Source organism: Phaethon lepturus, unplaced genomic scaffold (assembly GCF_000687285.1).
Source record: "Phaethon lepturus isolate BGI_N335 unplaced genomic scaffold, ASM68728v1 scaffold12113, whole genome shotgun sequence".
Lineage (NCBI taxonomy): Eukaryota > Metazoa > Chordata > Aves > Phaethontiformes > Phaethontidae > Phaethon > Phaethon lepturus.
In genome coordinates, this window is record NW_010529941.1 from 176,015 (window position 1) to 202,500 (window position 26,486).

Here is a 26,486-nt window from a genome sequence, read left to right on the forward strand (position 1 = left end):
CAACCTAACTGAATGCCAAAGAAAGTGAGATATTAGAAAACTTGTGAATGTTCTCGTTAAGTAAGAAGTATCCTGGTTCAAATGCCAGCACTATGTGCATCCCTGCAGTATGAATGTGCCAGTGGATTGTTACTCATGGAACAGTCTACCCTGCTAGCAGAAAACTAAAGTGTTACCAGTTGACGTGCATTTTGACAGAAGCATCAGTTTATATACGCCTAAATGTACACACTGAAGAGCAATGCAAATAAATTAGATCTACAATAAGATTACCTGTAGTTATTTTTAATCCATAAATTTCTCTGCAGTATGTAGAGGATGATGTAAAGTACTACCATTTCTGATGAAATCCAAGCTTGAGAGTGTCCATAAAATAGAAAATGGATGAAGATTAACTGGTGTTAGGGAGCCTCTATGCACAGTGGATGGTGCAGTCTTATTATATCTTGAATGTCCTATGAGTATCTGCGAGATCCAGATCACTGGACTACCTTTTGGCCATGAAACAACTGAAGCCATAACAGACATTTTCCCCCTCAATTCTTTCCTTATTTGCAGAAAGAAGAGGAAAAGAGGTTTCCTCAAAATTTCTGCTCCCAGTAATCCAGGATTTAGTTTGCAGCTGTTAGTTAACTTCTTTATGCCGCATGTGGTAATCACAAAAACCCCTTGTCTCATTGTCAATGTCTTTCTATAGGGAAAATGGGAGGCAGCTGTTGAGAAAGAAGGAAGTGACTCTTCCCACCTACAGTTGTTGTCTCCATCGCCCTCAGCTCCTCCACAGACAGCACAAAGCAGAAAGTCTGACTCTGGCATGCTTGGAGGGGACCAGCTCTCTGTTGTGGTTCTCTCAAACCACTGCATCCCCTCAAGCTGCCACCTCTTCTCCTTCCCTTTCTGTACCAGAAAAATGTGCATTTACACTGCCACATTTCCAGTGGCATTTACGTGTTTATTTGAATGTTGTTTTGAAATGAATAGTGTATGGTACTATGATCTATAAATAGAGAGAACATTTAGAAAAACAAAATCAGCATTGTTGAATAATGAAAGTAAAACCTTAGTTATAAATAAGGAAAAACAATAATCTTACTTTGAACTAAAAATACCCACCATTTATACCGATAAATAAATGGTTCTTCACAGCAGACTCACATATTAACGGATCAGGTGACTCCCAGATCATTACTGGGAGTTGCAAGGTTGCAAAGACCAAGGCACTGCCTCCTTGGGTGTAAGTACATTTGGATATCTCAGCTGAGGATCTGCCATCATTAATACATCTCATTACAGCTTTGGGTTTGGTTCTAGCCTCCTGATGGTACTAATATAAAACAATACTAAAGCTACAAACATGGTTGGTCTCATTGTGTTTCAGATTTTGTGAAGTGTTCATGGTATGATATTCCCACAATCGCTGTTCATGCACCATTGTTTTCTGCAAGGAGCTTGCAGAGTTTCTGAAAGCTTTTGTATATTCTAACTTAGTTAATCTTCTGGAATATATCTTTATGAAATATATGTATATGATATATGAGAAAAGCAACTAGTTCTTGGATATTTTGTTCATATATCAAAAAGTGCCACAGGAGTGCACTAGGGAATATGTTGTCAAAGAAACCATGGAATTTTACCTTCTCATTTCCCATTTTCTCTAAGGTGTAGGTGCTTATCACACAATATCAAAACGTCTTCTATGTCAAGGCACTGAAATAAATATAGTCCCATTGAAAGTCATGAAGGAAATGCAGAAATTGGGAATGTACAAAATCTCATAAACGTTACCAACTGTAAGTTTACAGAATGCGACTCCTTTTTGCTTGCAGGAAGTGTTGTTCACATAAAGACAGTAGAAGTCATGCCCTTAAAATACTGAAGACATAATTCTTTGAAAATTTACCTCTTACAGTTCAATCAAGCATTGTCTAAAATTTTGCTCCCTGGAAGTCTTTTTCAGTAGCAACCATATTCTCACAAATTTAATTTAAAAAAATAAAAATAATTTACTACTTTGCTCCAATCTTCAAGCTATTAAAAAGTATATTATCTTTTCCTGTTACCTTGAGTTGGGCAAGGCTGAAAACAAACATATCAAAGCAACAATACTTAAGCAGAAACTCTGGTTTGTGTATTATCTTAACCTACTTCTCAATTCACTCTAAGGCATTCAAAGCGTATATCCTTTGAAGTAGCCTATACGCTCTAGTTTGCTTCTGCAAAGCATAGCACATGTCAGGTTCAGACAAAACACCAAAAATGACTGTATATTTTATTAAAAGCCTATTTTTTTTCTCTCTCTCTTTTTAACAAAAGTCTAATTTAGTTGTTGTTCCCTTAGGTACAAAGTACACAGTTCATAATTCATTTGATATAAAATGTCAGTTTAGATTTTTGCACTTCTTTGATAAATGAGAAAAAACATGTACGTTTCAATTTCCTTCTACGAGGTTTTACTAGCAGAAGCCCCCCTCCCATTGTGCTGCTCAAAGACCTTTGTGTTAAATTAAACATCAAGATTCAGAAACTGTAGGGAATGATATTTCCAAGACATACAGTACAAATATATGAGACTGGGAAAAGAGGTAATGATTTTTCTACCAGGAAAGTGATCTCTCCCAAAGAGCATCTTTGATCCTTGAATTAGTTCTCAGTTATAATTTAATATATCAAAACTGTCAGCAGCTTTCCTTACATTTATACATAAAGTGATATAGTCAGCTCCACAAAGAGCAAAATACAACATTCAGGGGCTTGCTCCCCTCCCAACATGTGCTTGTGACCCTGAAGTCCATCAATATTAATGGGGAAAATCTGTGTACATCAAAGGAGATGGCAGAGAATTAATTTAATTGTATCTGTCATCATTAACAGTATAGAGTGGTTTTTCCTATATAACCAAATCCTGCCATTCATCAACATGCAAAACTCTCAGGGGGGTAATCTGCACAACGACAAAGAGCAGAATCAAAAGTGTAGTTCTGGAAATAAAACTGCTATAATTAGGAAAGTAACAACAAAACACTGTATATTATTCTCCTATGTAACACATGAGGCCAAGGCCAACAAATCTGAACTATCACATTTACAGAGAAAACAAGAATTCTTGTCACTTCTCAAAATTGCCGACTGCAATGCTATGGCTGTCACTTCACGTTACAGTCTAGTTCAACAGCTGCAGTACCAATAAATTAAGCTGTATTAGAAAACAGCAATAGGATCACATTCTGATGCTCAGGCCGAGCATCAGCACCGATGAACGACATACATCCAGATCCACGAATGCCCAGGGCTGAGGGCCTGCTCTCCTTGCTGCTGGCATGTACTGCCTCCCCCCAACCTGAGAAGTGTCTTTAGCCCGGGGTTACAATAGTTCCTGCTCTGTCTTCTCCCCCAGTAAATAAGACTTTTCTTCCACCCACCCTCAGTAGCAGAGTTTCAACAGGATAGACGGGCAGTATTCTGCTTTCCTTGCTTATGAACTCGGAGATTAGTACGCTGCCTGGCAAGTGGGAGATGGGAATGGTAGTCACTTTAGGATGAATAATCCAGATCTCCTTTTTTTGGCCAGTGCTCTGACAGAGATAAGCTGTGGCAGAATATGAAAGGTGACACCTATGTTCCAACTAACTGTGGCAAAAATCCCTAACTGTTTTTATAGATCGGTCCCCCACTAAAAATAGCATTTAAATTGACAGAAATACGATCCAGGTGCTACCCGCTGAAGCAAAATATTTAATATTTAAGGTGAATAAAAAGCAATTCAGACAAGCCTATTCACACATGGAAATAATCCATGCAAAATATACAGTTGACTTGTCTGATGAATAGGGTAAAAGGATTGCAACCTTTTATACCCGACCCACCCACATAAGAACGTTCTGACGGCATTATTAAGAAGCTACTCATCAGTTAATGTCCTGTTCTAGAACCTTTTAACAAACCATTTGTATGAATTAACTCTTGGCTTCGGTACCTCAGATAATGCTGAATAACACATAAATCCACTAGAATTGGTGGAAGTGTGTCAATACACAACAATGAATGATTTGTTCCCAAGTATTTTTACTGAAAAGACCTTGGCTACTGTCTCCTCATTCAAAACCGGGTAGCTTAATTGATTAAAAGTCTTAGTAACACCATCACGTTTTATTCTAATCCAAGCCAAGCTGACTGTGTTTTGCCTTACATGCCACAAGACATGTCACAGCATTTACTCCAGTCTGCACATACAATGCACCGTATGTTGATGTAAAGGAAATACCTTGGCAATACTTATTCTCTAGAGATTTTCTTCAATCTGTTGACAAAAAGTAAAGAGGCAGGGAATACTTCCTCTCCTTTGCTCATTTTTAAAACTTAGACTGAAAAAGCTAAATCTTCATCACAGAAAATTGAGAGCTGCTTAATTCAGATTATAACCATGAGGAAGATCCTGTTGAATATTTTGGACAGCACTCTCAATTTCTTACAAATAACCCGCTCAAACAGGCTTCTTAGTATGTAAGAACACTCAAAACCGGTGGAAGGAAAAATAGAGAAAAGTGAAGTATTCTTTCTTTGTATAATGCCATCTCTTCACTTATTCAACTTTCTTTCTATGTGTTCTACTCGAACTGTTTAGATAGTCTAAAATCTATAATCAGTCAATCTGAATTCACGTATTTTCTACGTACACAGGGGACACATTCAACTATGGTGACACCTGTTACGGAGAGGCAATCTCCCAGTCTAAGCTGAGGGACGTAAGAGAGGCTGACAAACTTTCTGACGTGTACGTTACACTTTTCAGCACAAGGATGAATGTAAAAATGTCTTTTACCTTCCCTTGCTAAACAAACTCTCTCTATCTATCTGTAAAATGGGAATAACAATCTTCATTCACTTCAGAAGCCTACTGGAAAGCTGAATTAGCAAATATTTGTAAAAATCATAGAAGTAAAAATACATCAGTATATAAATAGTAAGAATTAATATAATTCAATACTGGACATATCCCACCCTAACATGAAATACATGAATTCCTTTTCTCTCTTATTTTACTAATCTGTAATTAATCTAGAACATAGTATTTCATAGTATTTCTTTGTCAGAAGAATAAACAAGACCTGCATACAGACTCAAAGAAAAAAAGAAAAAAATACAGCATGTATGTGTGAATATGCATATTCTAATATATCATATACATATTTGTGTATATGTGTGTGCAAGCACAAAAATAAATGTTCAGAAAGAAAAGCACAATGAGGAAAAACTGTCAAAAATCACTAAGGGCTATAGACTCTTATAGTTGCCTTTGCTGTAAGACAGAGGGTAGCATACAACACTGTATTATAGGGACACCAGTGGAGAAATGGTGACTCTAATGACCATTTCTCACTCAGCTTCCCTTTTCTCCCCCTTTCTGTTTTTATAGAGAACCTTATTTCTCCTTAGGTACTCAGTCAACTAGCCCAAAGATAACTGCATAGATGTTACATAATGAGGAGCACTGTAACAAACAAAGTAGGGAAAAGTCAAACTTAAAACACACCAGAACAAATAATTAACGATCTGGAAGAAAAATAATTTAATTCTAAATTAAATTCTAAATGATAAAGAATTAAAATTCAAAATTTTAATATTTTAAGTGTTTTAATAATTCAAATACAAAGTTTAAGATTTTTTAAATTCAATTTCAGTACTATTTCCAAACTACACAGAAAACTCCCAAATAGGAGTTAATAGGAGCTATTCTTGACCATAAAGGAAATCAGTAAAAAAAAGCAAAAGCACTTTTATGGCCATGATGTTTAAAAGAGATCATCTCTGGTTTTGTCCCCAGCTAAAGAGAGGAAAAGAACAATGATTTGATTCCCTCTATATTTCACCCTCAGCAACATCTTAAGACACCCTTAATTTCCCCCCCCTTACGTTTAGTCTCTATTTAATATGGAAACGTGACAAATATGTAACAGGGTGACAGAACTTTGCTGGCTGCTTACAGAGTTCTTTGCAATCAGAGGAACTCCAAAGTTTCTTCAACTGTGCAAAGTAGCTCAAAAAAACCCCTTGCCACTTTCCTCAAGTGTTTTATGATCAGCAGGCTTACTTCTGTAATCTAGATGCATCAAGTGCAGAAAATACAGAATGAAATAAATAAAAAAAAATCAAATCAGACACTTGCCTTTGCTGACAATTAATGAAAATGCCATTTTATTCTGGAAACTATAGGGGTAGGAGTTGTCAAAAATAAATATAATAAAGTGAGATTTTAGTAAAGCAGTGCAAATCATAGTAGCAAAGTAACATAAAAATTGATCCAATTCCTAATACTTGCATATATCTGGAAAAAAGGTCCAAAAGACAAAATTCATATTGTGATTTTTCAAATATCTTCTGTATGTTTTCACTAGGAATTTCAATATCATTTTATTGTAGAATTCCTTCAACAGAAAAATCTAGTTTATCACATAATGTTGACTTTAATTAGAGTACTGAACAGTCTAGTTCTGATTCACACAGAATGAAAAAAAAAAAACAAACCACCCTGACATGAATAGGCTTAAGTTTATATAAAAATTGCCTACTTCATCTAATTTCTTTCTTTTTTTATGTACAATTCAAATTGGTCTGAAATAGGTTTATATGAAGGTAGGTAATAATCTTAAACAATGATCTGCTGCTAAATTCTACAACGGCCCGTTTTCCCCACTTTATGTGTTATTCTGTTTTTCAGAACTACAATCAAGCTGTAGTTTTCCAGCATGAAATCTGCTCTGCTGCAGATTTCTTCCAAGAAATCTTAAGTACCTCCTTGACCTCATGCTAAGGCCAAGATTTTGGAAAGACCTGAAGTGAGACCTCTACAACGAGGTTAACTACCTGCTTATAGATGATCAGTTGGCTACACCAAGCTGTTGCATGGTTTTCTGTTTCTCATCTGGCACTCCCCAAGCAAGCAAAAACATCCATGTTCTTCTAGGCAGCTAAAATTGCAGTTTTGATCTTCTTGCCCTAACAGTTCCATGCAGCTCTGGAAGACAGAAAGCTGCCAAATACAAGTGTCTTTTGTCTGGAACGTTGAAACAGCATCGCTGTAACTGTGGGAGATCTGCGTAGCCCCAAAAGGACCAGGTGCAGGGGCAAAGGGAAGAAGGCAGTCAGAAGAAAAAAAGAGATAGCTGGAGTGTCATTGCCTTCTGGCAATCTCCACTCTTATGAGTGGGGACTTACACTAAGGTTCAATTTAAAGCAACCTTGAGGTGGTCCTTTATGATGCCTGGCGTTAGGCTGAGCCCCAACTGGCTACAAATTAGAACAGTGAGCAGTCAAGTGGGCACCTCTGTGCCTCCCATCACCAGAGTCTGAAGACACAACACTTCAGGAATGACATTTGCTTCTCTCTTCTTTTGCCACCCAAAACACCCACCCAAAACCAAGAACAGACACAGTATGAGCTCACTGAAATATGTGCTGCACAGACTGGGAGAAGGGAATAAAAGAAGAAAGTAGAACTAATGAAAATGACAATCAGTTCAATACTGCAGAGGTTAGAGAAGAATTATTCTTTCATTAGAACAACTCCCAGTTTTCCACACAAGCACTTTTGCAATCCTACTCTTATATCCCCATGAAATCATCTTTCTGGACAAAAGGAACTGGAACGGACAATTTACACAGCTTGCCACTGACACTCTTTAATTAGCTAGGTCATTGATGAGAGATGTAGGAGAGTTCTTTCGCCCTCCCTACTCTATCCTGCTCTCTCCTTAAACTACCCCTAGGAAAGAGATAGTCACAATTTTTCATTATGCACTTTCTGTTAGCAGCCCCCACTCCTCTCCCATAAACTTGTTTGCACAATTTTGTTTAAAACATTTCCTGGTCTTCATCAAAAGCGGAGTTATATTATTCTGAAATTATAGAGACATAATAAAAATGTTTGAGAATTTGGAGGTTTTTTTAAAATAACTTTTTTGCAATGAATAGAATAGAATGATGCCAGAAGCTTTTTACCTAAACTACCTTCCTTTTTTTTTTCATTTTTAAATTCTGCTTTTACTACTCTACTTTTACAAGAAGTGACATAAGAGAATGTAAGAGAAGAAAAATGAGAAACAGAAGATACAGAACAAAAAGAATCCTTAGTCTCAGTCGGGGGGGAGGAGGGGGGAAGGGAGAAAGAAAAAAAAAAGAAAGAAAGAACAGAAAAAAGGATAGAAATCAGAAATGTTTCAGAAATACCTGAAATTTGAAGTAAAGGAAATTCTCTCAAAACATAATTTATGGATGTGATACTGAGTGTCATAGAAGAACAAACCTGTCTCACAGGGAAAATGCTAGCTTATTCAGGTTTGATTTTTTTCCTAAATAATTCTGGCCTAACAGCATTATTTTGCTTTGTTTACTGAATATTAATTCATTTAAGGAGGCCTGTTGGCTTCAGTGATCACCTTGTATGAGCAAATGCATTCAGATGTGAATATAAGTTGTATGATGTGGTTCTTATTTGTTTGTATAATCAGGTCAATGATCCTATGATGTGGTTCAATACCCAGTCTCAGAGCTGTTGCTACATAAACTAACACTGGCTGAAATCCTCTGGTTGCAGGACAACATCCTCTGTAGATGTTGAAGAAATGTCAACAGCTACCAGTATGTAGGGTCACATTTTGCTGCTGAGAACTAGCCCAAGCTTGTAGGCAGAGTCATGCAAATTCCCATACACAAACGAGGGACCAGCAAAGGGCAGATGCTTAAGAGTGCAAGGCAAAATCTGACATCTTTCACAGCTAGATATTCCTGTCTTGTGCAAATCACAGACCGAGAATATAAACACACAACATATTTCATAAATTATGTCAGAGATTAAAGAGACACTTCGCTGCTTAGGCAAGTAATTTTTTCAAAGTATTTTGCCTGTTATGTTTTACATAGGGAATATATATCAATTCTTTGAGGCTCTTTTCTAGAGGTAAATCAGCACCAAGTTAATGGTTTGTAACGCCCAACACAAGTAAACACAGAGAGACAACTCTGCAATGTGATACAGAATTACCATCCATAATAAGTTTCATACCTCTTGTCATTACTTGTGAATCCAGTCCTTTTCTGTGCTTTGGAGATGATGATTGAGCCTCCACCTTCCTGCTTCCCACCTGATCTGCAGCCTGTCTCTCTCTGCACCTATTTTTTCAACATAATCTATCTTCTTCCCTTCTGCATAGAGGACTTCCCATTCCCTTCCATACTAGGGCTTTTGTGGTCGAAGGCAGGGAACAAATGGATTTATCTGGAGTATAAGCTCTTACCAGCAGTGATTGCAACCTTCTTTTCTCTTAGCTTACCATCTCTTATTACACAGCAATCCTAAATTAACAGGGTCCTCGATGTGCCACAACATCAGAAATAGCACTCATTAAGAAGAAAAATGTATAACCAAGGATCCTGTACAGAAGATTTTCTCTCAGACTGTTGCAGTTTTACATCTGCTGTATCATTTCAATTCATTTATCTAATTAAATTAATTCTAAACAAATTTGTTTTCCAGATCTTTTACTGGCTGGCATCCTCAAATTAATGAGAAGCACTGGCTAGTATATTAGTTTTTACAACTTCTACCAAAGCAGTTTAGGACAAGATAAATAGAACAAATTCATTCTTTTTTGGAAAAAATATTAAACTCAGAAAAATTTACTTCTACCTCTGTGGTATGAAATTTGTCACTAATCATTTTAAACTATGCCCTTTTATGCTTCTTCCATCTCTTTTAGCTTTCTGTGCAGTTCTTTGATGTAACAAAGACAGTTTCAGACAAGATTTCAGTTCATCTGGAAAAAAAAAGCTTTAAGTCTTGAGGCAAAAAGCAGTGTATTTAAAATTTATACACTCCATAATGCCTTTGTTCTGAACTTGAACATCCTGAAAAACTTCTCAGCTTTCTTTTGCCTTCCGATTCTGAAGATCATTTGTTCTCATGGTTTCAGCTTCTTATTATGCAACAGTGACTTTAACTGGTGGTTCCAGCATTTAAGTACATGCACAGTCATGGCTGACCCTTTCTGATCAATTGCCAATCCATACAGGTTTGACTGATAAAAGAGCCAATTAGATTTAAGCAAATTAAGGGACATCACCAATGTCAACCACTTATTAAACTGAATGCTGAATTCCATGCATACAAAACACTAATGCACCAAGTCCCATTAAGAGTTGAAATCCTAACCCCATTAGTAACTCCAGACCACCACAGGGTAAGGGTCAAAAGAAAGTTTCATATTTATGGATTAACATTTGAATTCAGTTTTTATTTTTTTAATCTTTCCAAGAACTCTTGAACCTGCACAGCAATTTTAGTCAAGAGCTTAGATAAAATATATTCCTTATTTCTAAGATATTTTTTTAAGCTTTTGACTCTAAGCATGGCAAATCAGCTTGATGAGAAATTAAGATATATTCAATCAGCTAACACTAAAGATTTGTTGTGCTTTATACTATGTGCAATACATTTTAAATAAAAAATGAAAGAAAAGAAATGCATGTTGGAAGAAAATTTGTATCGTAATTGAAAAACAGTGATCTGCAGTAACTTCAAAATGGAATTCTTCTTTGTCCTCTATCATTCCCCCTCTTATACAATCTTCCATCAAGTTCCATGAATGTAAATTTTTGAAACAGTTTTTTTGTTATCCTTGAAAAGAGAATGCTCCATTTTAACATTCATTAAAAGGCTGTGATTTTGTATATAATGAGACCTCTTTCACTCTTTGATCAAACAAAGCTTCTGTCAAAGTGAAATCTTGGCCACTGACGTAAAAAATAAAATTCCTTCTGATTTTACTAGCCTTAAATTTCATTTAATGATTTAGAAAGTAAGTGAAAGCACTGAATACAGCCTAGTGTAACATTATCATCATACTCGTAATTTAGCATGCAATGGAATTGTATGGCGTTCAAAGAGTCATTATAATAAACATCATAGTAAACATACGTTGTCCTAGATACACACATGTATGTGTCTGCATGTGTGTACACACATAGTGAGAATACAGTGTGTGTGAAAGTACTTCTCTCATATGCACTGCTTCATTTATTATTCATTTCACTACAGATCACAGTCCACTGGACAATAGTATGGAAGATTTCTTTAATAACTCTCACTGCTAATTTAATTCTACTTAAACACACATATCCTAGTGAATGCCACATGCTTTTCAGCATGATTTTATGTGTAAATCAGGATAATATGTTTTCAGATCATTAACTAAAAGGAAGCATGAACTAAAACCTATTTAATCAATGAGGTATTGCTTTTAAACTACCACAAGGTCATAAAAAAGATAATTTCAAAGCTATAAGTTTTCTAATTGTAATCAACAACAATCTAATGATGAAAGAAAGTGTATCTTAATGGCTATCATAAACTTGTGCACATCCTTGCCTATGTTTAAAGATCCTTTACCTTCTTATTTGGTAAAATTTTCACTACCAAATTTTGTTAGTTCTACATGCAAAATTGAAGTGTGACACTGAGATTAGAAACGTCAGTGTCTTACTGCTCAGTCTTATGTGAGCAGTAAAACTCAGATGCAGTTTTATTATTATATAACAATGTATAGTTGTTAATATTAGGTATAGTTCAGACTGGAAAAGTATAAAATATACTGGGAATTTACCTTTTCCTTCTTGCTCAGTAATCTGAACAATCTACAAACTCTGCATTTTATTTATTAACTTTTCAGAAGTCTTTCTGTTGGTTTGGCCCCGAAACCAATCCGTCTGTTTGCAAGCAAACTGTTCCAAGTGTAATTGTATTTTTGAGCTGTAAGGTTTATAGGATTTTTGTGTGTTTGGTGTTTTTTTTTTTTATACTTTCAAATTAATATGTTTGTCTCTCTACACTATTCCCACTCATCAGCTACACCTACACATCTCTCAAGATCAAGTTTTGTTTGGTTCTCACTTTAAGAATTCAAAATTGCCTTAAATTCATTGTTTCCACTGGCATTTATTCAACAAAAGCTAATTCACTAAGATGTCCATGAAAAAAGAATGCAAAAGGAACACACATACATAATCTGTAAATTTAAGCTTTCATTAAAAAAAGAAAAACAACAATAAAAAACAACACAAGCCCCAAACCCAACATGCACAGTCTTGAGGGAGTACTTGCTCAATTCTCTTATTTCAAATTTTTATGAAGATAACATCCAAAGTGGTTTAGAGCCTCATTCACCGTAAATCAGCACACAGGACTTGACTTTCTTACAGCTACCCCAGTCTGTAGATTTTGGCTCATTATATTACCAATGGTTTATATTATTATTATTAAACAAATTATCTAAGTCTATCCAGTAAGTGCTCTTTGTCAGCAGGTAACTTTTATTCTAAAACAGATTACAAAATGCAGGTAAACTTTCTCTATATTCTTAGGTTAGATTAGCTGTTCATGATAGAACACAAAACCATTCGCAGAAAAAAACCCCTGTAGTATATAATGCATTTCTCACCTACATAATGTGTTATCTATACAACTACCTGTTTTCATTCTCTAGTTCTTAAATTGAGCAATGTGACAAATTAGAAGCTGAAAAGAACAATTTTGTTACTAAGAACTAGTAATGCAAACATATTCTTCTGAACTTCCAGTCCTCAGTTGCAATAATAAATAACATTTTGTTCAACAGAGTATTTGTGTAATTGTTACATGCACAGAAAAAGCACTTTTTCATACTTACCTCCTGGAGGCATGACTATTGTTATAGCGTCACTTATCAAGCTGCCCTGGCTGTTGGAGGCATTCACTCGTACTGTGTAGTTAGAAAATGGAATCAGTCCTTTAATGGGTACCCATACATTGGATTCGTTGCTGCTGCATAACATCCGAGTATCATTTACAATAGAATAATTAGCATTAGCTGTTATGAAAAAAAAAAAAGACGGGGCGGGGGGAGAACAAATGTTAGACCTTGCATCTCTTACAACTCACTGTCTTTGTGAACCCCCGAATTCCTACTCAAATGAAAAGTTGCCATTGATACCAATAACACCAAAAATTGGCCTATTTGGAAGAAAAAAATATTATTCTCCATTTTCTCCTCCTTTTGCGAACAGTTTGTGTTACTTGCAAAACTTGAAAAATAAATGAACCAACCATGCAGTTGCAAAGCTGACTGCTATGTGCTGCAAACAGAAGCCAGTTTTCGGAAGTGTGATAACTGGAAATTCAAAAAATTATGGTTAATTCTTATGCCTATGATGAAGTGGTAAAACTTCTTGAATTCACTAGAAAAACATTTACCTTAGGAGTTTATAAGCTAACTTCATTGCATACGTAAGAACTATTCACGTGCAGTAAGAAACACATGCTTTCCCACATGGCCTGTAGTCCTCTCAAAGCTGATACAAGGATTTGAAGAATTCAGTTTATCAGTTGAAATCATCAGAGGACACCACAGCAACCTACGTGTCCTTTACAATCCTTTTAAGATCTCAAACTTGAGATAAGACAATATTCTACCCTACAAAAGTAACAGAATAAACCTTTTCAAAGTACCTGATTAGTAAGACTGGAAAATAAAAAAATTGTACATCAAGTAACAATTTTTTTTGACTCAATGAAGATTTCACTTATGTATCTGAGAGCAAAGCTGAGCTCATTTAAAGATTATCCAATATTTTGAACATATAAAGTGCTCTATAAATGATTAATATTATTACTACTATCCATCATTCCATAGAGAAATCTCATTTTGGAGTGGATGGAAATTCTGCATTACAAACAACAGCAGAATCACACAAGTCTGAGACCACAGATATGAGAATGAGATTAAACAGAATATAACTATTGAAAATATCTTAAATTAATAAAGGCATTGTCAAAGGCAGAAGATAAATATTCACATCTGAGTCTTCTACAAAATCTAAGATAAATAGTATTTTAAAAAACCCTAGAAACTCTCTTTTAATTAATTTAAGTGAAACTCATTGGGTTTAGTCATTTTTATGCACGTTTCAAGTGAGGTGTTAAAACTGAAATGTTATTAAATCTGAAAGAGTTTTTCCAATATTCCACACTTCTATGACCTTATCACTCTCTACAACTACCTAAAAGGGGGTTGTGGTGAGGTGGGTGTTGGTCTCTTCTCGCAGGTAACTAGTGATAGGGCAAGAGGAAATGGCCTCAAGTTGCACCAGGGGAGGTTTAGACGGGATGTTAGGAAAAATTTCTTTACTGAGAGAGTGGTCAAGCATTGGAACAGGCTGCCCAGGGAGGTGGTGGAGTCAGCATCACTGGAAGTATTCAAAAAATGTGTGGATGTGGTGCTTCAGAATATGGTTTAGTGAGCATAGTGGTGTTGGGTCGATGGTTGGACTTGATGATCTTAAAGGTCTTTTCCAACCTTAATGATTCTGTGATTCTGTGATGTGTAATAACATGTGCATATGCAAGACATTTCAGTCATGCTTTCATTACATTTTACCATGAGTGATCTGGACTTTGCTCTAATTTGGGGATTCCTATAAACAATTTGTGATTCACTTATGGTACAAGTCCAAGCCATTCAATTATTTTGATGTTCACAGAGCTGCACAAAGCGTGTTTTCAGTTATTCTACTCGTAACATATGGCAAACTCACTTTCTGAGTTTTTGGGGAGGGGGAGAGTTATATAAAACTCTTTTTCTCAGTCTGCCTTGTAGTCTAGCTCCTCATTGCTCAAATTCTACCTGGATTACACCATGCCATAGCACCAGACTGCCCAAACTACAGTAGTGTGAACGTAGAATAATTTCATGAAACCTGATGAATTTATTTTGGATTTTGTTAAATTCTACATTAGCCTGAGAGACCCCAGCAACAGAGGCAAAGCTTCTTATCATGCAAGAACCACCACCACATTTTACACATTCCACATACAGACATACCAATTCTGCAGAAGCAAAGCTATTTTCTCTGAGATTACTCTTATGTACCCACATTACTCAGCCAGTACTAGAAAAATGCATCTACATTACTTGATCTCAGTTCTTAAATTGTATATCAAACCCTCCCCCTGCATCTTTGTGAAACTGTCCTTGTGTGTGATTTGGGAGTAGATACAACCCAACAAAGCACATTTCTCCCATTATCTGTCACAGTTTTTCTGTGCACCACCAGGCAGTCTGCAACCTAGTCTTTGTGATGCCCATCCAACAACATGAGACTGTTATATGCACCTGTTGTTGTAGTAACAACAATAAAGCCATTAGAAATGGCCAACACATACATTCTTAAGGTCCTAGGGAGGTGAAACACTCAACTGTGAAGAGAGATGCATTTTTGAAATGTTTCACCTTCAATGTGTAGGAAAGTTTAAAAATCCAGTGTTGACAGATCAAGGCACATAGGATAGACTCAAAACTTAAGCATGAAAGTAGGTTCCCTGACAGCAACTTATGTACCCAATTCATGAGAAAATTCAACTTTTTCTGTCTATGGTACAGTTTTAACATGTTAGTATTTTTATTCTCATCCACCTGAGCCCAGAATGAAAGCATGTACTTCCTCTGCTGATATTTTTATTCCACTACTAATCTTACTTCCAATGACTAACTATACTATATTTTTAAAAATATAGTTTTGAGTAACAGAAAAGGAATTAAAAGGATAACACTCTATTCCAAGTTGCCTGGATAAGAACATTAATATACAGTAATTATACAATTAGTTGTAACATTAAGTTCTAGTTATAGCAGAGTGATTACTCGGCAATTATAAGAAGTATATAATTACTCAATAATTAGGAGAAGTATGTAATTACATAACCATTTTATTCAGCTCAAAAATGAACTTGCAAATTTACAATGAGTTAGACAACATAGCAATTCAAAATTTTTCATTGCTTCTAATAAAAAACTGAGATGCTCTTGCAATTCCTAAGCTGAATTTTACACAGACAAAAGGTGTTTTATCCCAGTTGCCAGCCAAGCAACTTACTGCTAGTGGCAAGTAAAATATTAGAACAACATTTTTAAAATGCAGGTCTTACTGGGGATGACTTGCAATATGCAGCTGTGCCACTTCTCACTGCTTAAAGTTTGCTTTCACTGGGCTGGAAAATGAAGACACATAGGTTCAGCCTGACAGAAAGCGATACAGCGATAAACCTGTCATATCGCTCTGTGCCATTCCTGCCTAGGCTGCTTCAGTGAGGACCTTATTTGTGAGTATAAGTGGATGAGGCCTCTCTTTTTCTATTTTTCATGTGTGTTTTTCTCTCCATCCTGCTTACAGGTCCTACTGTAACCTACCAGCAAGTCTGCCACAGACCTAAAGAGCAGCTGCCTCAGACACTGGTAAAGTCCTAAGAGACATTGTTTTACTTCAGACAAGAGACTTCTACCAGAATACCTCCTCAGTACAGCATATTTGTGCCTCCTAACTTCTGCCGTGAACAGTCACCAGCGCTCCAACAAGAAAGATCCCCTCAAGACACAGCTAACATGAACAACCTAGCTAAGGAGGCAGAAAACAAACTCCTAGAATTGGCTCACCACAACCTTCAATACTTAGACACGCGAGCACCCTTACCAAAAGATGAGTTCAGATGAAAGGGGGCTCAGAGCCACCACCTCCTATAGCCTATCAAAAAAGACATGAAAAGCTTTCCCCAAGCTCCTTAAACTTCCATAGTTTTGCATTGTGATGGTTTTGTTCTTTTACTAGCCCTCCTGCTCATAAGGCTCTCCATATTTCCCCCAATATTTCTGAGGGACTTCTTTGGCTAAGTCCGGTATTTGAGAAAAAGCTATGCTGTTCCCAGTTTATTCCTAGTTTATACCAGATTAAAGTATCTCTTTTTTTGGAAAAACATTATCCAAAGAAGAAATTAGGGCTAAAGAAAATCCATATACATACTTTAAAACAATGTATACTTGAAACAAAGTCAAGTAACAAAACATGCTTACATTAAGAAGACACACAAATACATATTCCAATCAAAATCATTGTTTAAAAGTGCTAAGCTGCACACAGAACTCTAGCTGGCGAGTATTTGTGCTTGAAGGTTCACTACGGTTTTGGGTGGACACTTTGAAGGGGGCTCCCCAGCAGATGTACATTCCTGTTACTTAGCGCTACTGTAAATAGGAGAATAAAGCTCCTGTAGGTCGGTGGTGCGTAAATTACTGCTATCCTGGGTCCATCAACCTATGGGGTTCACTAGATTGAAATAACATAAATGGGTATCCTTTTCCATTCTTGTTATAATCATTGTCACAAGAATTTTAATGCCTCATATATTCCGTAATTTTTTTCTGTGTGCTGTACTGCTCTGACCTTTTCAATATTCTGTAATTTGACTGGCTGGCCATTTCAAGTTCTCTCCTTTTTACAGCCTTATTAACTTGTGGGGAAGAGGTGAAATGGACAGCCAATCAGAATACATAATATTGCAAAGGTCATGGTAGTACAGTATAGTATCAGCAGACACAGAATACTGTATATTAGTCATTAGCGTTCTGATATCTTATTCATGTGACAAAGGTTGTAAGGAGTGCAAGAAATGGTACAACATGAAACTATTCTCGTGACAAAGACTGCAATGGAAAAAAGAAAGAATACAAACTAAACACATTCATCTCACATCTAAAAATTGTGGTTTTTTCCCAGAAATTGCCACATTTAAATCTACTCTTCCTATCTGGATCAAAAATAATGTTTTTAACAAAAAAGGTAATAAATTGAGATAATTCCTTTTTGTGTGTTAAACAGCAAAATTTAATGCTTTATATGTATGGGGAATGCTTTCCAAATTACCAAACACTTTTATTACTATCATTGCATTGCTGCCTATTAAAGTAATAAGTTTAAATATATCCGGTTTAATGTGCTGGTATCACAAACACGTTGACAACACTATGCTGCTGACTTCAGGAAGTGAGGAGGCCATGCTAGAGAAAAATAGCACTGGACGCTCACATGCTTTTCTTCCCCTAACCATCAACAGCTAGCTGTTGCTATACAGAAGATATTGGTCAAAAATCACCTTCCTTATACTTCTCTGTTCGTATTCTTATGGGACCTTCAACAACTGAAACGCGTTTGTGAAAGAGAATTCTGCCTATTCCTATTTGCGGTGTCCTAGAAATTGACTGACAGCTCATCTTACCCCCAATTTGTTTTAACTTCAATGATATTACAGGACCATAGTTTGTGGAAAGCAGACTGGTACTTTAAGCCTGAAACGCCTAAGTCTTATCATCACAAATGTTTAATGAGCTATTATTTTCTTTCAATATCACCATTTCAAGATAGTATGAGGTTTCAATCACAAAAGTAGACTACATACTGTGTGCACACATGGCAAAAGGTATTTTGGGGGCGAGTTCAAGGTTTTGTGTCACGCTTTGAAATATTATTACAAATCTATACTGTTTCCATTATGTACATACAGATCTTGATAACCTATCTTACTTAGAGAGCATGTTGCTCCACAATATTCAAACAGACAGAAGCAGAAATATTCCCGCTGTAGAAGTCTAAAAGAATAATGGTAGAAAAAATACAGGTCAAGGAATAGTTCATATGAGGATCTAAAGAATTATACAAAGATTGCTTAGTTAACTGGCACAACAACTTACAGTTATTTTCATGCCTGCCTTATATGTGTGTGAGCATACGGAGGTTAAGTACGTTATCTTGGGCCACAGAAGTTGCCAGAATAGCAAAATAAAAATGAAACAAAAAGTCACATGTTCACCCCCTTTCCTCATCCTTCCATTGGTCTCATCCTCACTGAGCACCATTTTCTGTCCTGCCCTGGTTCCTGGTGCTCTGGCACCAGGTCTTTCGCAGGAAATTCTATCCATATGCACAGTTCCTCTTCAGTGAGCTCATTGTTTTGTTCATCAGTTTTGCCTATTCTTTAGCCTCATTATCTTGCACACAAGCTACTCTTTTCCTCCCAGCTAAGATTTTGCTTTCCCCATGTTCATTGGTGACTCTTTTCCTAAGAGCTGTGATAATGAACAGCTTTCCATTTGTCATCCCAACTGTTATACTGATCTTATGAAGTGGTTTCTGCTTTGACACCATGCTTTTCAACAAAGCGTTGGGAGGCGTTGTGTTTGTGCCTCAATCTCCTGAGGCACTGTTTGTTCTTCTGCTTCTGAGCTGACAGGTGTATTGTTCCTAAGGACATATCATGGTCTCAGTCCATCAAACTGAGTACAAAACTTAAAGTCTCCCTTGTCACAGGAAACCTTCATACTCATGGGCTTGGGCAACTTGCTGGATGAGGCAAGATGGGTAATCTAAAAGTACAGTGGCAAAGTAGCAAAACTAAAAAGCCCAAGTATTTATGTTCCTGTAAATAATGAACAGTTCACATTGTCTACATTGAAAAACCTTAGCTTTTTCCTTTTTTCCTTGGTAATTAAAGGAGCCTTTAGTTTCAAGACTGAAAAATAGAAAACATTTAAAGAACAAGATGAAATTTTTTACGGCCACATACAGCAGAAATCTGAAAGCTTAAAGACCCAAATGTAGTTTCTGACTGTATTTCTCAAGTTCTTTCTTTGGCAGCTCAGTTTCCCTCACTGTAAAACATGCAAAGGCACCTTCTGTGACTTTTCACAGACTTCAGTTTGGTGCAGCTATCTTAGAATGTCTTGAGACTTACAGAATGCAGATGCTGAACATTCTGTCCATCACGCTGAGTCGTCCCCCAGTACAGGCTGGAGTCTGACACGGGAAATCAGCTGGAGGCTGACACTGGAAATCAGCTTTTCAGCTTTGAAAAAGACATGGAGGTCCTGGTGGATGAGTTGAACATGAGCCAGAAATGAGTCCTTGTGACAAAGAAGGCCAATAGCCTCCCAGGTTGCATTAGGGGGAGCACTGCCAGCAGATCAAGGGAAGGGATCCCTCATCTCTATTCAGCCCTGTTGAGACACATCTGGAGCGCTCATCCAGTTCTGGGCTCCCCAGTACAAGACAGACACGGACTTACTGGAGTGGAGTCCATGTAAAGATGATTAAGGGCTTGAAGCATCTGTCACACAAAGAGAGTTTGAGAGAACTGAGGTTGTTCAGCCTCAAGAACAGAAAGCCTGGTGGGGGGAGGATCTGATCAATATGTATAAATATCTGATGTGAGGGTGTAAAGAAGCCAGAGACTTCTCAGCACTATGTAGCAACAGATCAAGAGGCAATGGGCACATACAGAAACAGAAAAAACTCTGTTTAAACTTAAGAAAAAAACTTTTTTACTTTGAGGTTGGTCAAACACTGGAACAAGTTACCCAGCAAAGTTGTGAAGTCTCCACCCTTGGTGATATTCAAAACCCAAGTGAACACTGTCCTGTGCAACATGCTCCAACTGACCCTGCTTGGAGAAGTGTGATTGGACCAGATGATCTCTAAGAGGTGCTCTACAACCTCTGCTGTTCTATGAAAACTTGGAGAACACTTCAAGAACCCTAGGGCAAGGCAGGGGTAATCATTACAACGAAAGCATGTTCCTGCCAATAGAAATAACTGATCATTAGTGTTACAAACACAAAGGAATGTGCATTTCTATGCTTATTAATTGTGTGGACTGAAATATGAACCAAGCCCACAGCTTGATGGGGGAGCTCATATAAGAAAGTTAGCACAGATCCCATGGATAGTTAGCGACTACAGCTGAGATTAGACTCTGTCATGATGGCAGGCAGAGAAGAATGTTTGGTGTGCGGTCTCATCTACCCTTTTGAGCTTCCAGTTCAGCGCTATGAGGCTTTCAACTTAAAAACTCTGTATTTGTAGATGAAACTGTCGGGAAGAAACTTTTTAATTTAAATTACTGTTTTCAGTTTTCTCATTATTCTTTCATAAACACAGAAATGTCCAACGAGTCTTGCAATTGAGTGTCTCATTTAGACCTTCCAGTTAAAACAGTGTATTCAAGTGTAGTGTTAAGTCTCTGCTGTAAGTATATTCATCTGTATTGTAACTCACTTTGCTGCAACAGCACTGATGCCCCTTATCGGTCCTGGACCCAACACACACACTGTACAGGGAGGTCACCCAACTCTGGAAAGCATTCTATGAATAGAAAAGCTTACGCAGATTTCACACTGGCTTCCAGTGTCCAGGTGCTCTTATCCCAACATGAACAGAAGACAGCATCCCAGAGTTAGTACCCCAAGTGGCATAACATCCTATTGTCTATAAAGGATCAGAAGGCATCAAATAGCAACAATGTTTGCTGTACTTGTAATGTTAAGCTGATGATAGAGCATAAAATTTTTGATCGGATCCATTTTGTTTCAGGGGTTTTATAAACAAATGATGATACTTCATAAAGTTTATTGCAGGAGAGATTTTACACACTAAAAAAAATTCAGAAACAGTTACCTTTAAAATCTTCAAGTTTGTTTTTCCATGGTTAGAACATTCTTTCTCTAGCTGCAGCAGTACATAAATGGAGATTATCACAGTATCTGGTTTCTGAATCTATGCCCATAATTCATGGATGCCAATAAGAATTTTCCATTCTCCAGGGACACTATCAGAAGGAGACTAGCTAAACACACAGAGCAGAACTGGGAGTCTCAAATCCATAATCAAATATCTAGATTGATTGTGTCACTTGCACTTGTATTGATTTCAATTGGAGCAGCTGACCCAAGGGAATAATAAAAATGTGGAATAAAACTGATTTATGAGAACAAAATAAATCCTTTTGTGAGTGGTAATGAATTGGTACTATTTAACCCTTTCAATCACAAAGGGAGAACACTATTTATTTTTTTCAGAATGCTGAGTTAGCTGAAAGAAGTCATATAAAAAATGTCAATACTGTCAAATACCATTACACTTAGTTGTAATACTTTGGAAGGAATGAAGCTCTAAACTTGATCTAGGATTTTCATTTGACGTAAGACATTCTTTTGGTTTTTCTAGTCACCTTACATGAGGCATCATAAATGATGCACTTGTAGATTGAAAGAACCTCAGAATCACTCAGGTGTTTGTTGTACTTACTTATAGAGTAGCTCCCTCTAGCTTATTTAGGGCAAAAACATGTAGAGAAACATAAAAAGCCAAATCAACTGCACGTAAAAGGATGACCTGTCGTAGTATTATGATCTTTCTGGCATAACCCTGGAAAGTTACGTAGTTAGTAACTAATTTGATTGTCCTTATACTGTTAAAATAAAAACTTCATCAAAGCTTTTCAAACCCCAATTTTCATCACACTTTCTCTACCTGAGAAAATAGGTTTCACATTAGTCTCTAAAAAGAAGCATATTTGTTTGAAACCAATACATACAAGTATCCAAAAGCACTTTCCTCATCTGTGGAAGCTCTGGTCAGACTATATACAATTTTTGTTTGGGTCCTGTATTTACATTGTTGACACTAATAATTTTGTGTCCGGTGTCATAAATTGTATTTTTGCATTTAGGATTTACCATCGTACCTAAGCACTGTCAATGTAGCCTCCTCAGCCTTCATGTGGGTTAAAAACTCTAGAAGACATTCATTAACAAAAAGACTGTTTTCATAGGAGAACTGATTGGCAAATTCCCTTTTACTCAATGCTGTTTACCAGTGCCATCTCCAGAAGATTGCTGTTGTTCCCATGACTATTCCAAGGGAGCAGGGGTGGTCTCAGAGACTATCCTGCTATTGGCAGTCACTAGGAATTTCAGCCTGTAAGAAGTAATAGTATGTTACTCACAGAAATGGGGTTCAGCCTTACGTATGTTCTTTATAACATGAAAGGCAATAAATTATGCCGTACAATATAGAAACAGACCGGTGTACATGTGACAAAAACGTAACTGTGTGACTAGAGAGACACAGAAGATCAATTAAAACATTATCTGCAGTCTGATGCCAGAGTCTTCATCAAAGAAACAAGCCAATGTAGAAATTCAAGAGAGACTGCTTTCATTGTGCTTCCCTCTTGAGACACCTTTATCAAGGAATAGAAAAGAAAAGCATCCCTGGTGCTGAAGAAAATCATGCTAGTAGGTGGTGTATGTGAAGCTGTTCAAAATCTATTGAAGCCTGACTAAACATTACCAAATAGTCATCCTAAAGTGCATGCAAAACTAGCTTTCTAGCCATGCAAATGAAACTTTAAATGGCACATTATTGAGTGCCAAAATACCCCTAACTCCTGCTCCAGTGAACAGATTAAGCATGACTATTTGAAAATGGGTCATACATCCCCTTTTTTCCCCCTCAAACATCTTTAGGACTAGTGGGTTTTATTAGTGAGGTCTGTAGCTAAAACCAAGGAGATAAAGGAAATGAGGGAGGAAGAGGATGAAGTATGAAAAATCTCCTTAATGGTTGACTTGGAAAAGCAGCTAAAAAGCACAAAAGCATCCTACTTTGGGAGTGGAGAAAGTGTCTCTCTGGTGCAGCAGGTGGCAATGATGAATATGCTCATGGTGGGGATGATGATTTTTGCTGTGCTGTCCCTCTGCCACTGTATACTTTCCTTTGGCAATTGCTCAAACTCCCTGTTGGTTGTTGCCGTTTATGATGGTATTTGTGCTGCATGGAGTGTGTTAACATGGTGCAAGTGTTGTACACTGATTGGTCACTAAACACTGGTGTACATATATTAATGGAGAAAACTTATCAAGCGTTTAAATTATTATTATTGACTTTGTTGTGTACTGGGTTTTGGGAGGTGAAGACCTGGTGGAGAGAGGCAATTCTCACAGCATCATAGCTACTCCCATGAAGATCCTTTGTAACAACACTATTGGGGTTTGCAGGTTCAAGACCATAAGAAAAGTAGTACAAGAATAACAGCATGAGAACTATAATAGAAAATACTTCAGAGAGGCTCTGGAAAACACTGCCTCAGCAGCTTCAGGGTCCTTAGCATTAGTAACGTTAAGGTACTAAGGTACCTTAGGCACTGTGAGACATCGTAGCAGTAAAACAAACTGAAAAGGATTAAATATTTCTTTATATACTACAAAGGTAACTGGTAAATCACCAATATCATTAATATCATAATTTTTTAGATTCACATTCCTTTTGAAAACTTGACCCTTCTTTTAAGGTCAAGGATCTCTACTCTCCTTGGGCCAGCTTCTTGAACATAGGATTATTTTTCTTATTAGTAATGTCAAATTTAGTGTGCCTATTGTATCAAAAAATAATAATCAAGGATTACTACTAGGGAATTCAGGTTGCAGAATGTAGGATTATAGGTATAGGATTACCGCAAAACCTAAATTAATGGAGTAAAGTTGGAATGAATTTTCCTATCCTTAATAGATAATGGTCTGTCCCTGGCACGGAAACACATGATATTATAAACACCTTTGGTAAGTGATTAAACACAGGAAGAACACAGTCCTGATATTTACCTACTGCCAAAAAAAAAATTACAGTTTTCTTCAGTACTAGCTTCTTGAATGTTTAGCTACATGAGAGGAAAGGCTTAAAAACTACTCAAAAACAAGAAAAAAAATTAGCAAGTTTTTTAAGAAATAGCTTGTCTTGAAAATAAATCATACGCTGAAAAGCAAACCTTGGATGACATGTCAACAGCAGAAGTTACCAAAAAAAAAAAAAAATCCAAACTGACAATAACGTACATTGATTTCTACATTCATGAGCAACAGAGTTCTGAGTATAACCCTGCAACTTTGTGTTGTGAAACTCCCTAAGGACATATAGTTAATTAAGGATTCTCTTTATGTCAAACTTGCATTCACATGCATCACAACATCCAGGGGACTACAGATTTGGATTAATTTTGTGCTAATGCAGTCATCTGACACAGGTAGGAAGATAAGAATTTCCTCCAACTCTCTCCTCTGGAAAAGAGGTAATACCTGATTCTTCCTGTACTAGAACTTAATTTCAGATACCCAGATGCAATTAAAAATGACCCTGTACTTAACCTAAACCACCCTGAGAGTAGATAGGGCTGAATGTGGAAACTACTTGAGGGAAATAAGCCTGACCGTCGCCTTTCCTCCTCAAGTCCTCTGAGAATTGGAAGTGTATCAGATAATAACAGGAACTTTAACTCCTCTTAAAGTGAGAAAAGCTGTTTGTGATCTGGTAATATTAGTATTTCATGCCTTGGATTTCATGCCTTGGTCTAACCAATTGCAAAACAAATTCCTCTTTAAGGCTCCTTCCAAGGAGGCTCCAGGACTTAAATGACTCGAGGCAAAGCAACTTGACTTGTCTTTGCAGGAAAACACATTGCCTGAGCACTGCAGAATCAGGACAGAGCCCTCAATTTCTAAAATCATATTTGATCCCCATATGCAGGTGGCTGGGAACAAATACTCCTCCGTAAAACATACCTGTCTAGATCAGAATGGTGAAAGAGACCTAACAAAGTTCTTTCCAGCATTTTAACAAGTACTTGCAAAGACAAGGATTGTCAGAAAAATAAACAGTTGAATTAGGAAATGAAGGCTAATTGATACAGGTATTTCTCTTACATACATTGTTAAAGTACAGTCAAACTATGGAAAAATCCATTATTGTTATCCTCCTCTATTGGCAGAAAATCCAAACTATTTTGTGCTGATACACATTTCATACTTGCAATTCCACAGTGACCTTTTCAATCAGATTATGCTGATATTTCCTTCTCTTCCAATCTGGCTATTAATAAATGTTCACTAGGTGCACACTATTTACCAAGACCTTGCCATGCTAGTATCTAAAAATCAAAAAATAAGTATTATCAGCAATATAAGAACTAAACAGGAATGAAAAACCAGGACATGCATTAAGAAACATTTATATTGGATCAAAAGTCAGAAATTTAAAGAAGTTTGTACAACTAGAACATCCTCTCTTTCTTTTATCTATTACAATGTAACCTTTACTGATGCATTGTTGTTTTTATTGTAAGAGGATAAATATTCCCCACCCAAAAAAAAACCCACAGCAGCTTTAAATCTCTTGCAAACTACTTAAGATGACCTGGCCCCGTTATAAAACGGTCTAGAATTAAATACAACTTCTTATAACAAGGAAATAACCAATAAGCTCTCGGGCTGTTCACCTCAATTCCTATGAGGTATGCATATTTGTAAAAACAGCTAGATGGAAGGTTATATAGTATCTTAAACAAAAGATGGATGAATGGCAGACCCATTTGGTGGAAAAACAGTGTACATAAAATATTAAGAGAGTCAGAGACACACGTATGTGAAATTTGAAAGATTTGGAACGGGACAAAGAAGGACCTTAATCTGGGGGCATATATAGAATATTCAGCATTAGATCAGCTGGTGCCTCCAAAGTGTTGGAATAACAAGTTTGTGACAGAGCAAGTGTTAAGTTACATGTTACTTAAACACTTTCCATGTCATCAACCTGCTATCTCAACATACCATATGCTATATAGTAGGGCACCGATAACAACACATGAAGCAGTTTTACAATATACGTTAGGAATGGCAGTGTAAAAATATAGAAATACAACATGCATTAGAAAAAAAATCGCTCTCATAATGATATACTTTGCCCTGTCC

At 36.7% G+C, this 26,486-nt stretch overlaps 1 protein-coding gene across 1 annotated transcript in view; it reads right to left on the reverse strand.

The window, feature by feature from the left end:
• LOC104613651 (usherin-like) overlaps positions 1-26,486 on the reverse strand; it is a gene marked incomplete at its 5' end in the record, with an annotated part of 193,364 nt that overhangs the window by 146,217 nt on the left and 20,661 nt on the right. Inside the window, one exon of the mRNA XM_010284111.1 lies at positions 12,717-12,896. Within this exon, the coding sequence (XP_010282413.1) occupies positions 12,717-12,896 (180 nt within the window). The remainder of the gene's footprint in view (positions 1-12,716; positions 12,897-26,486) is intronic.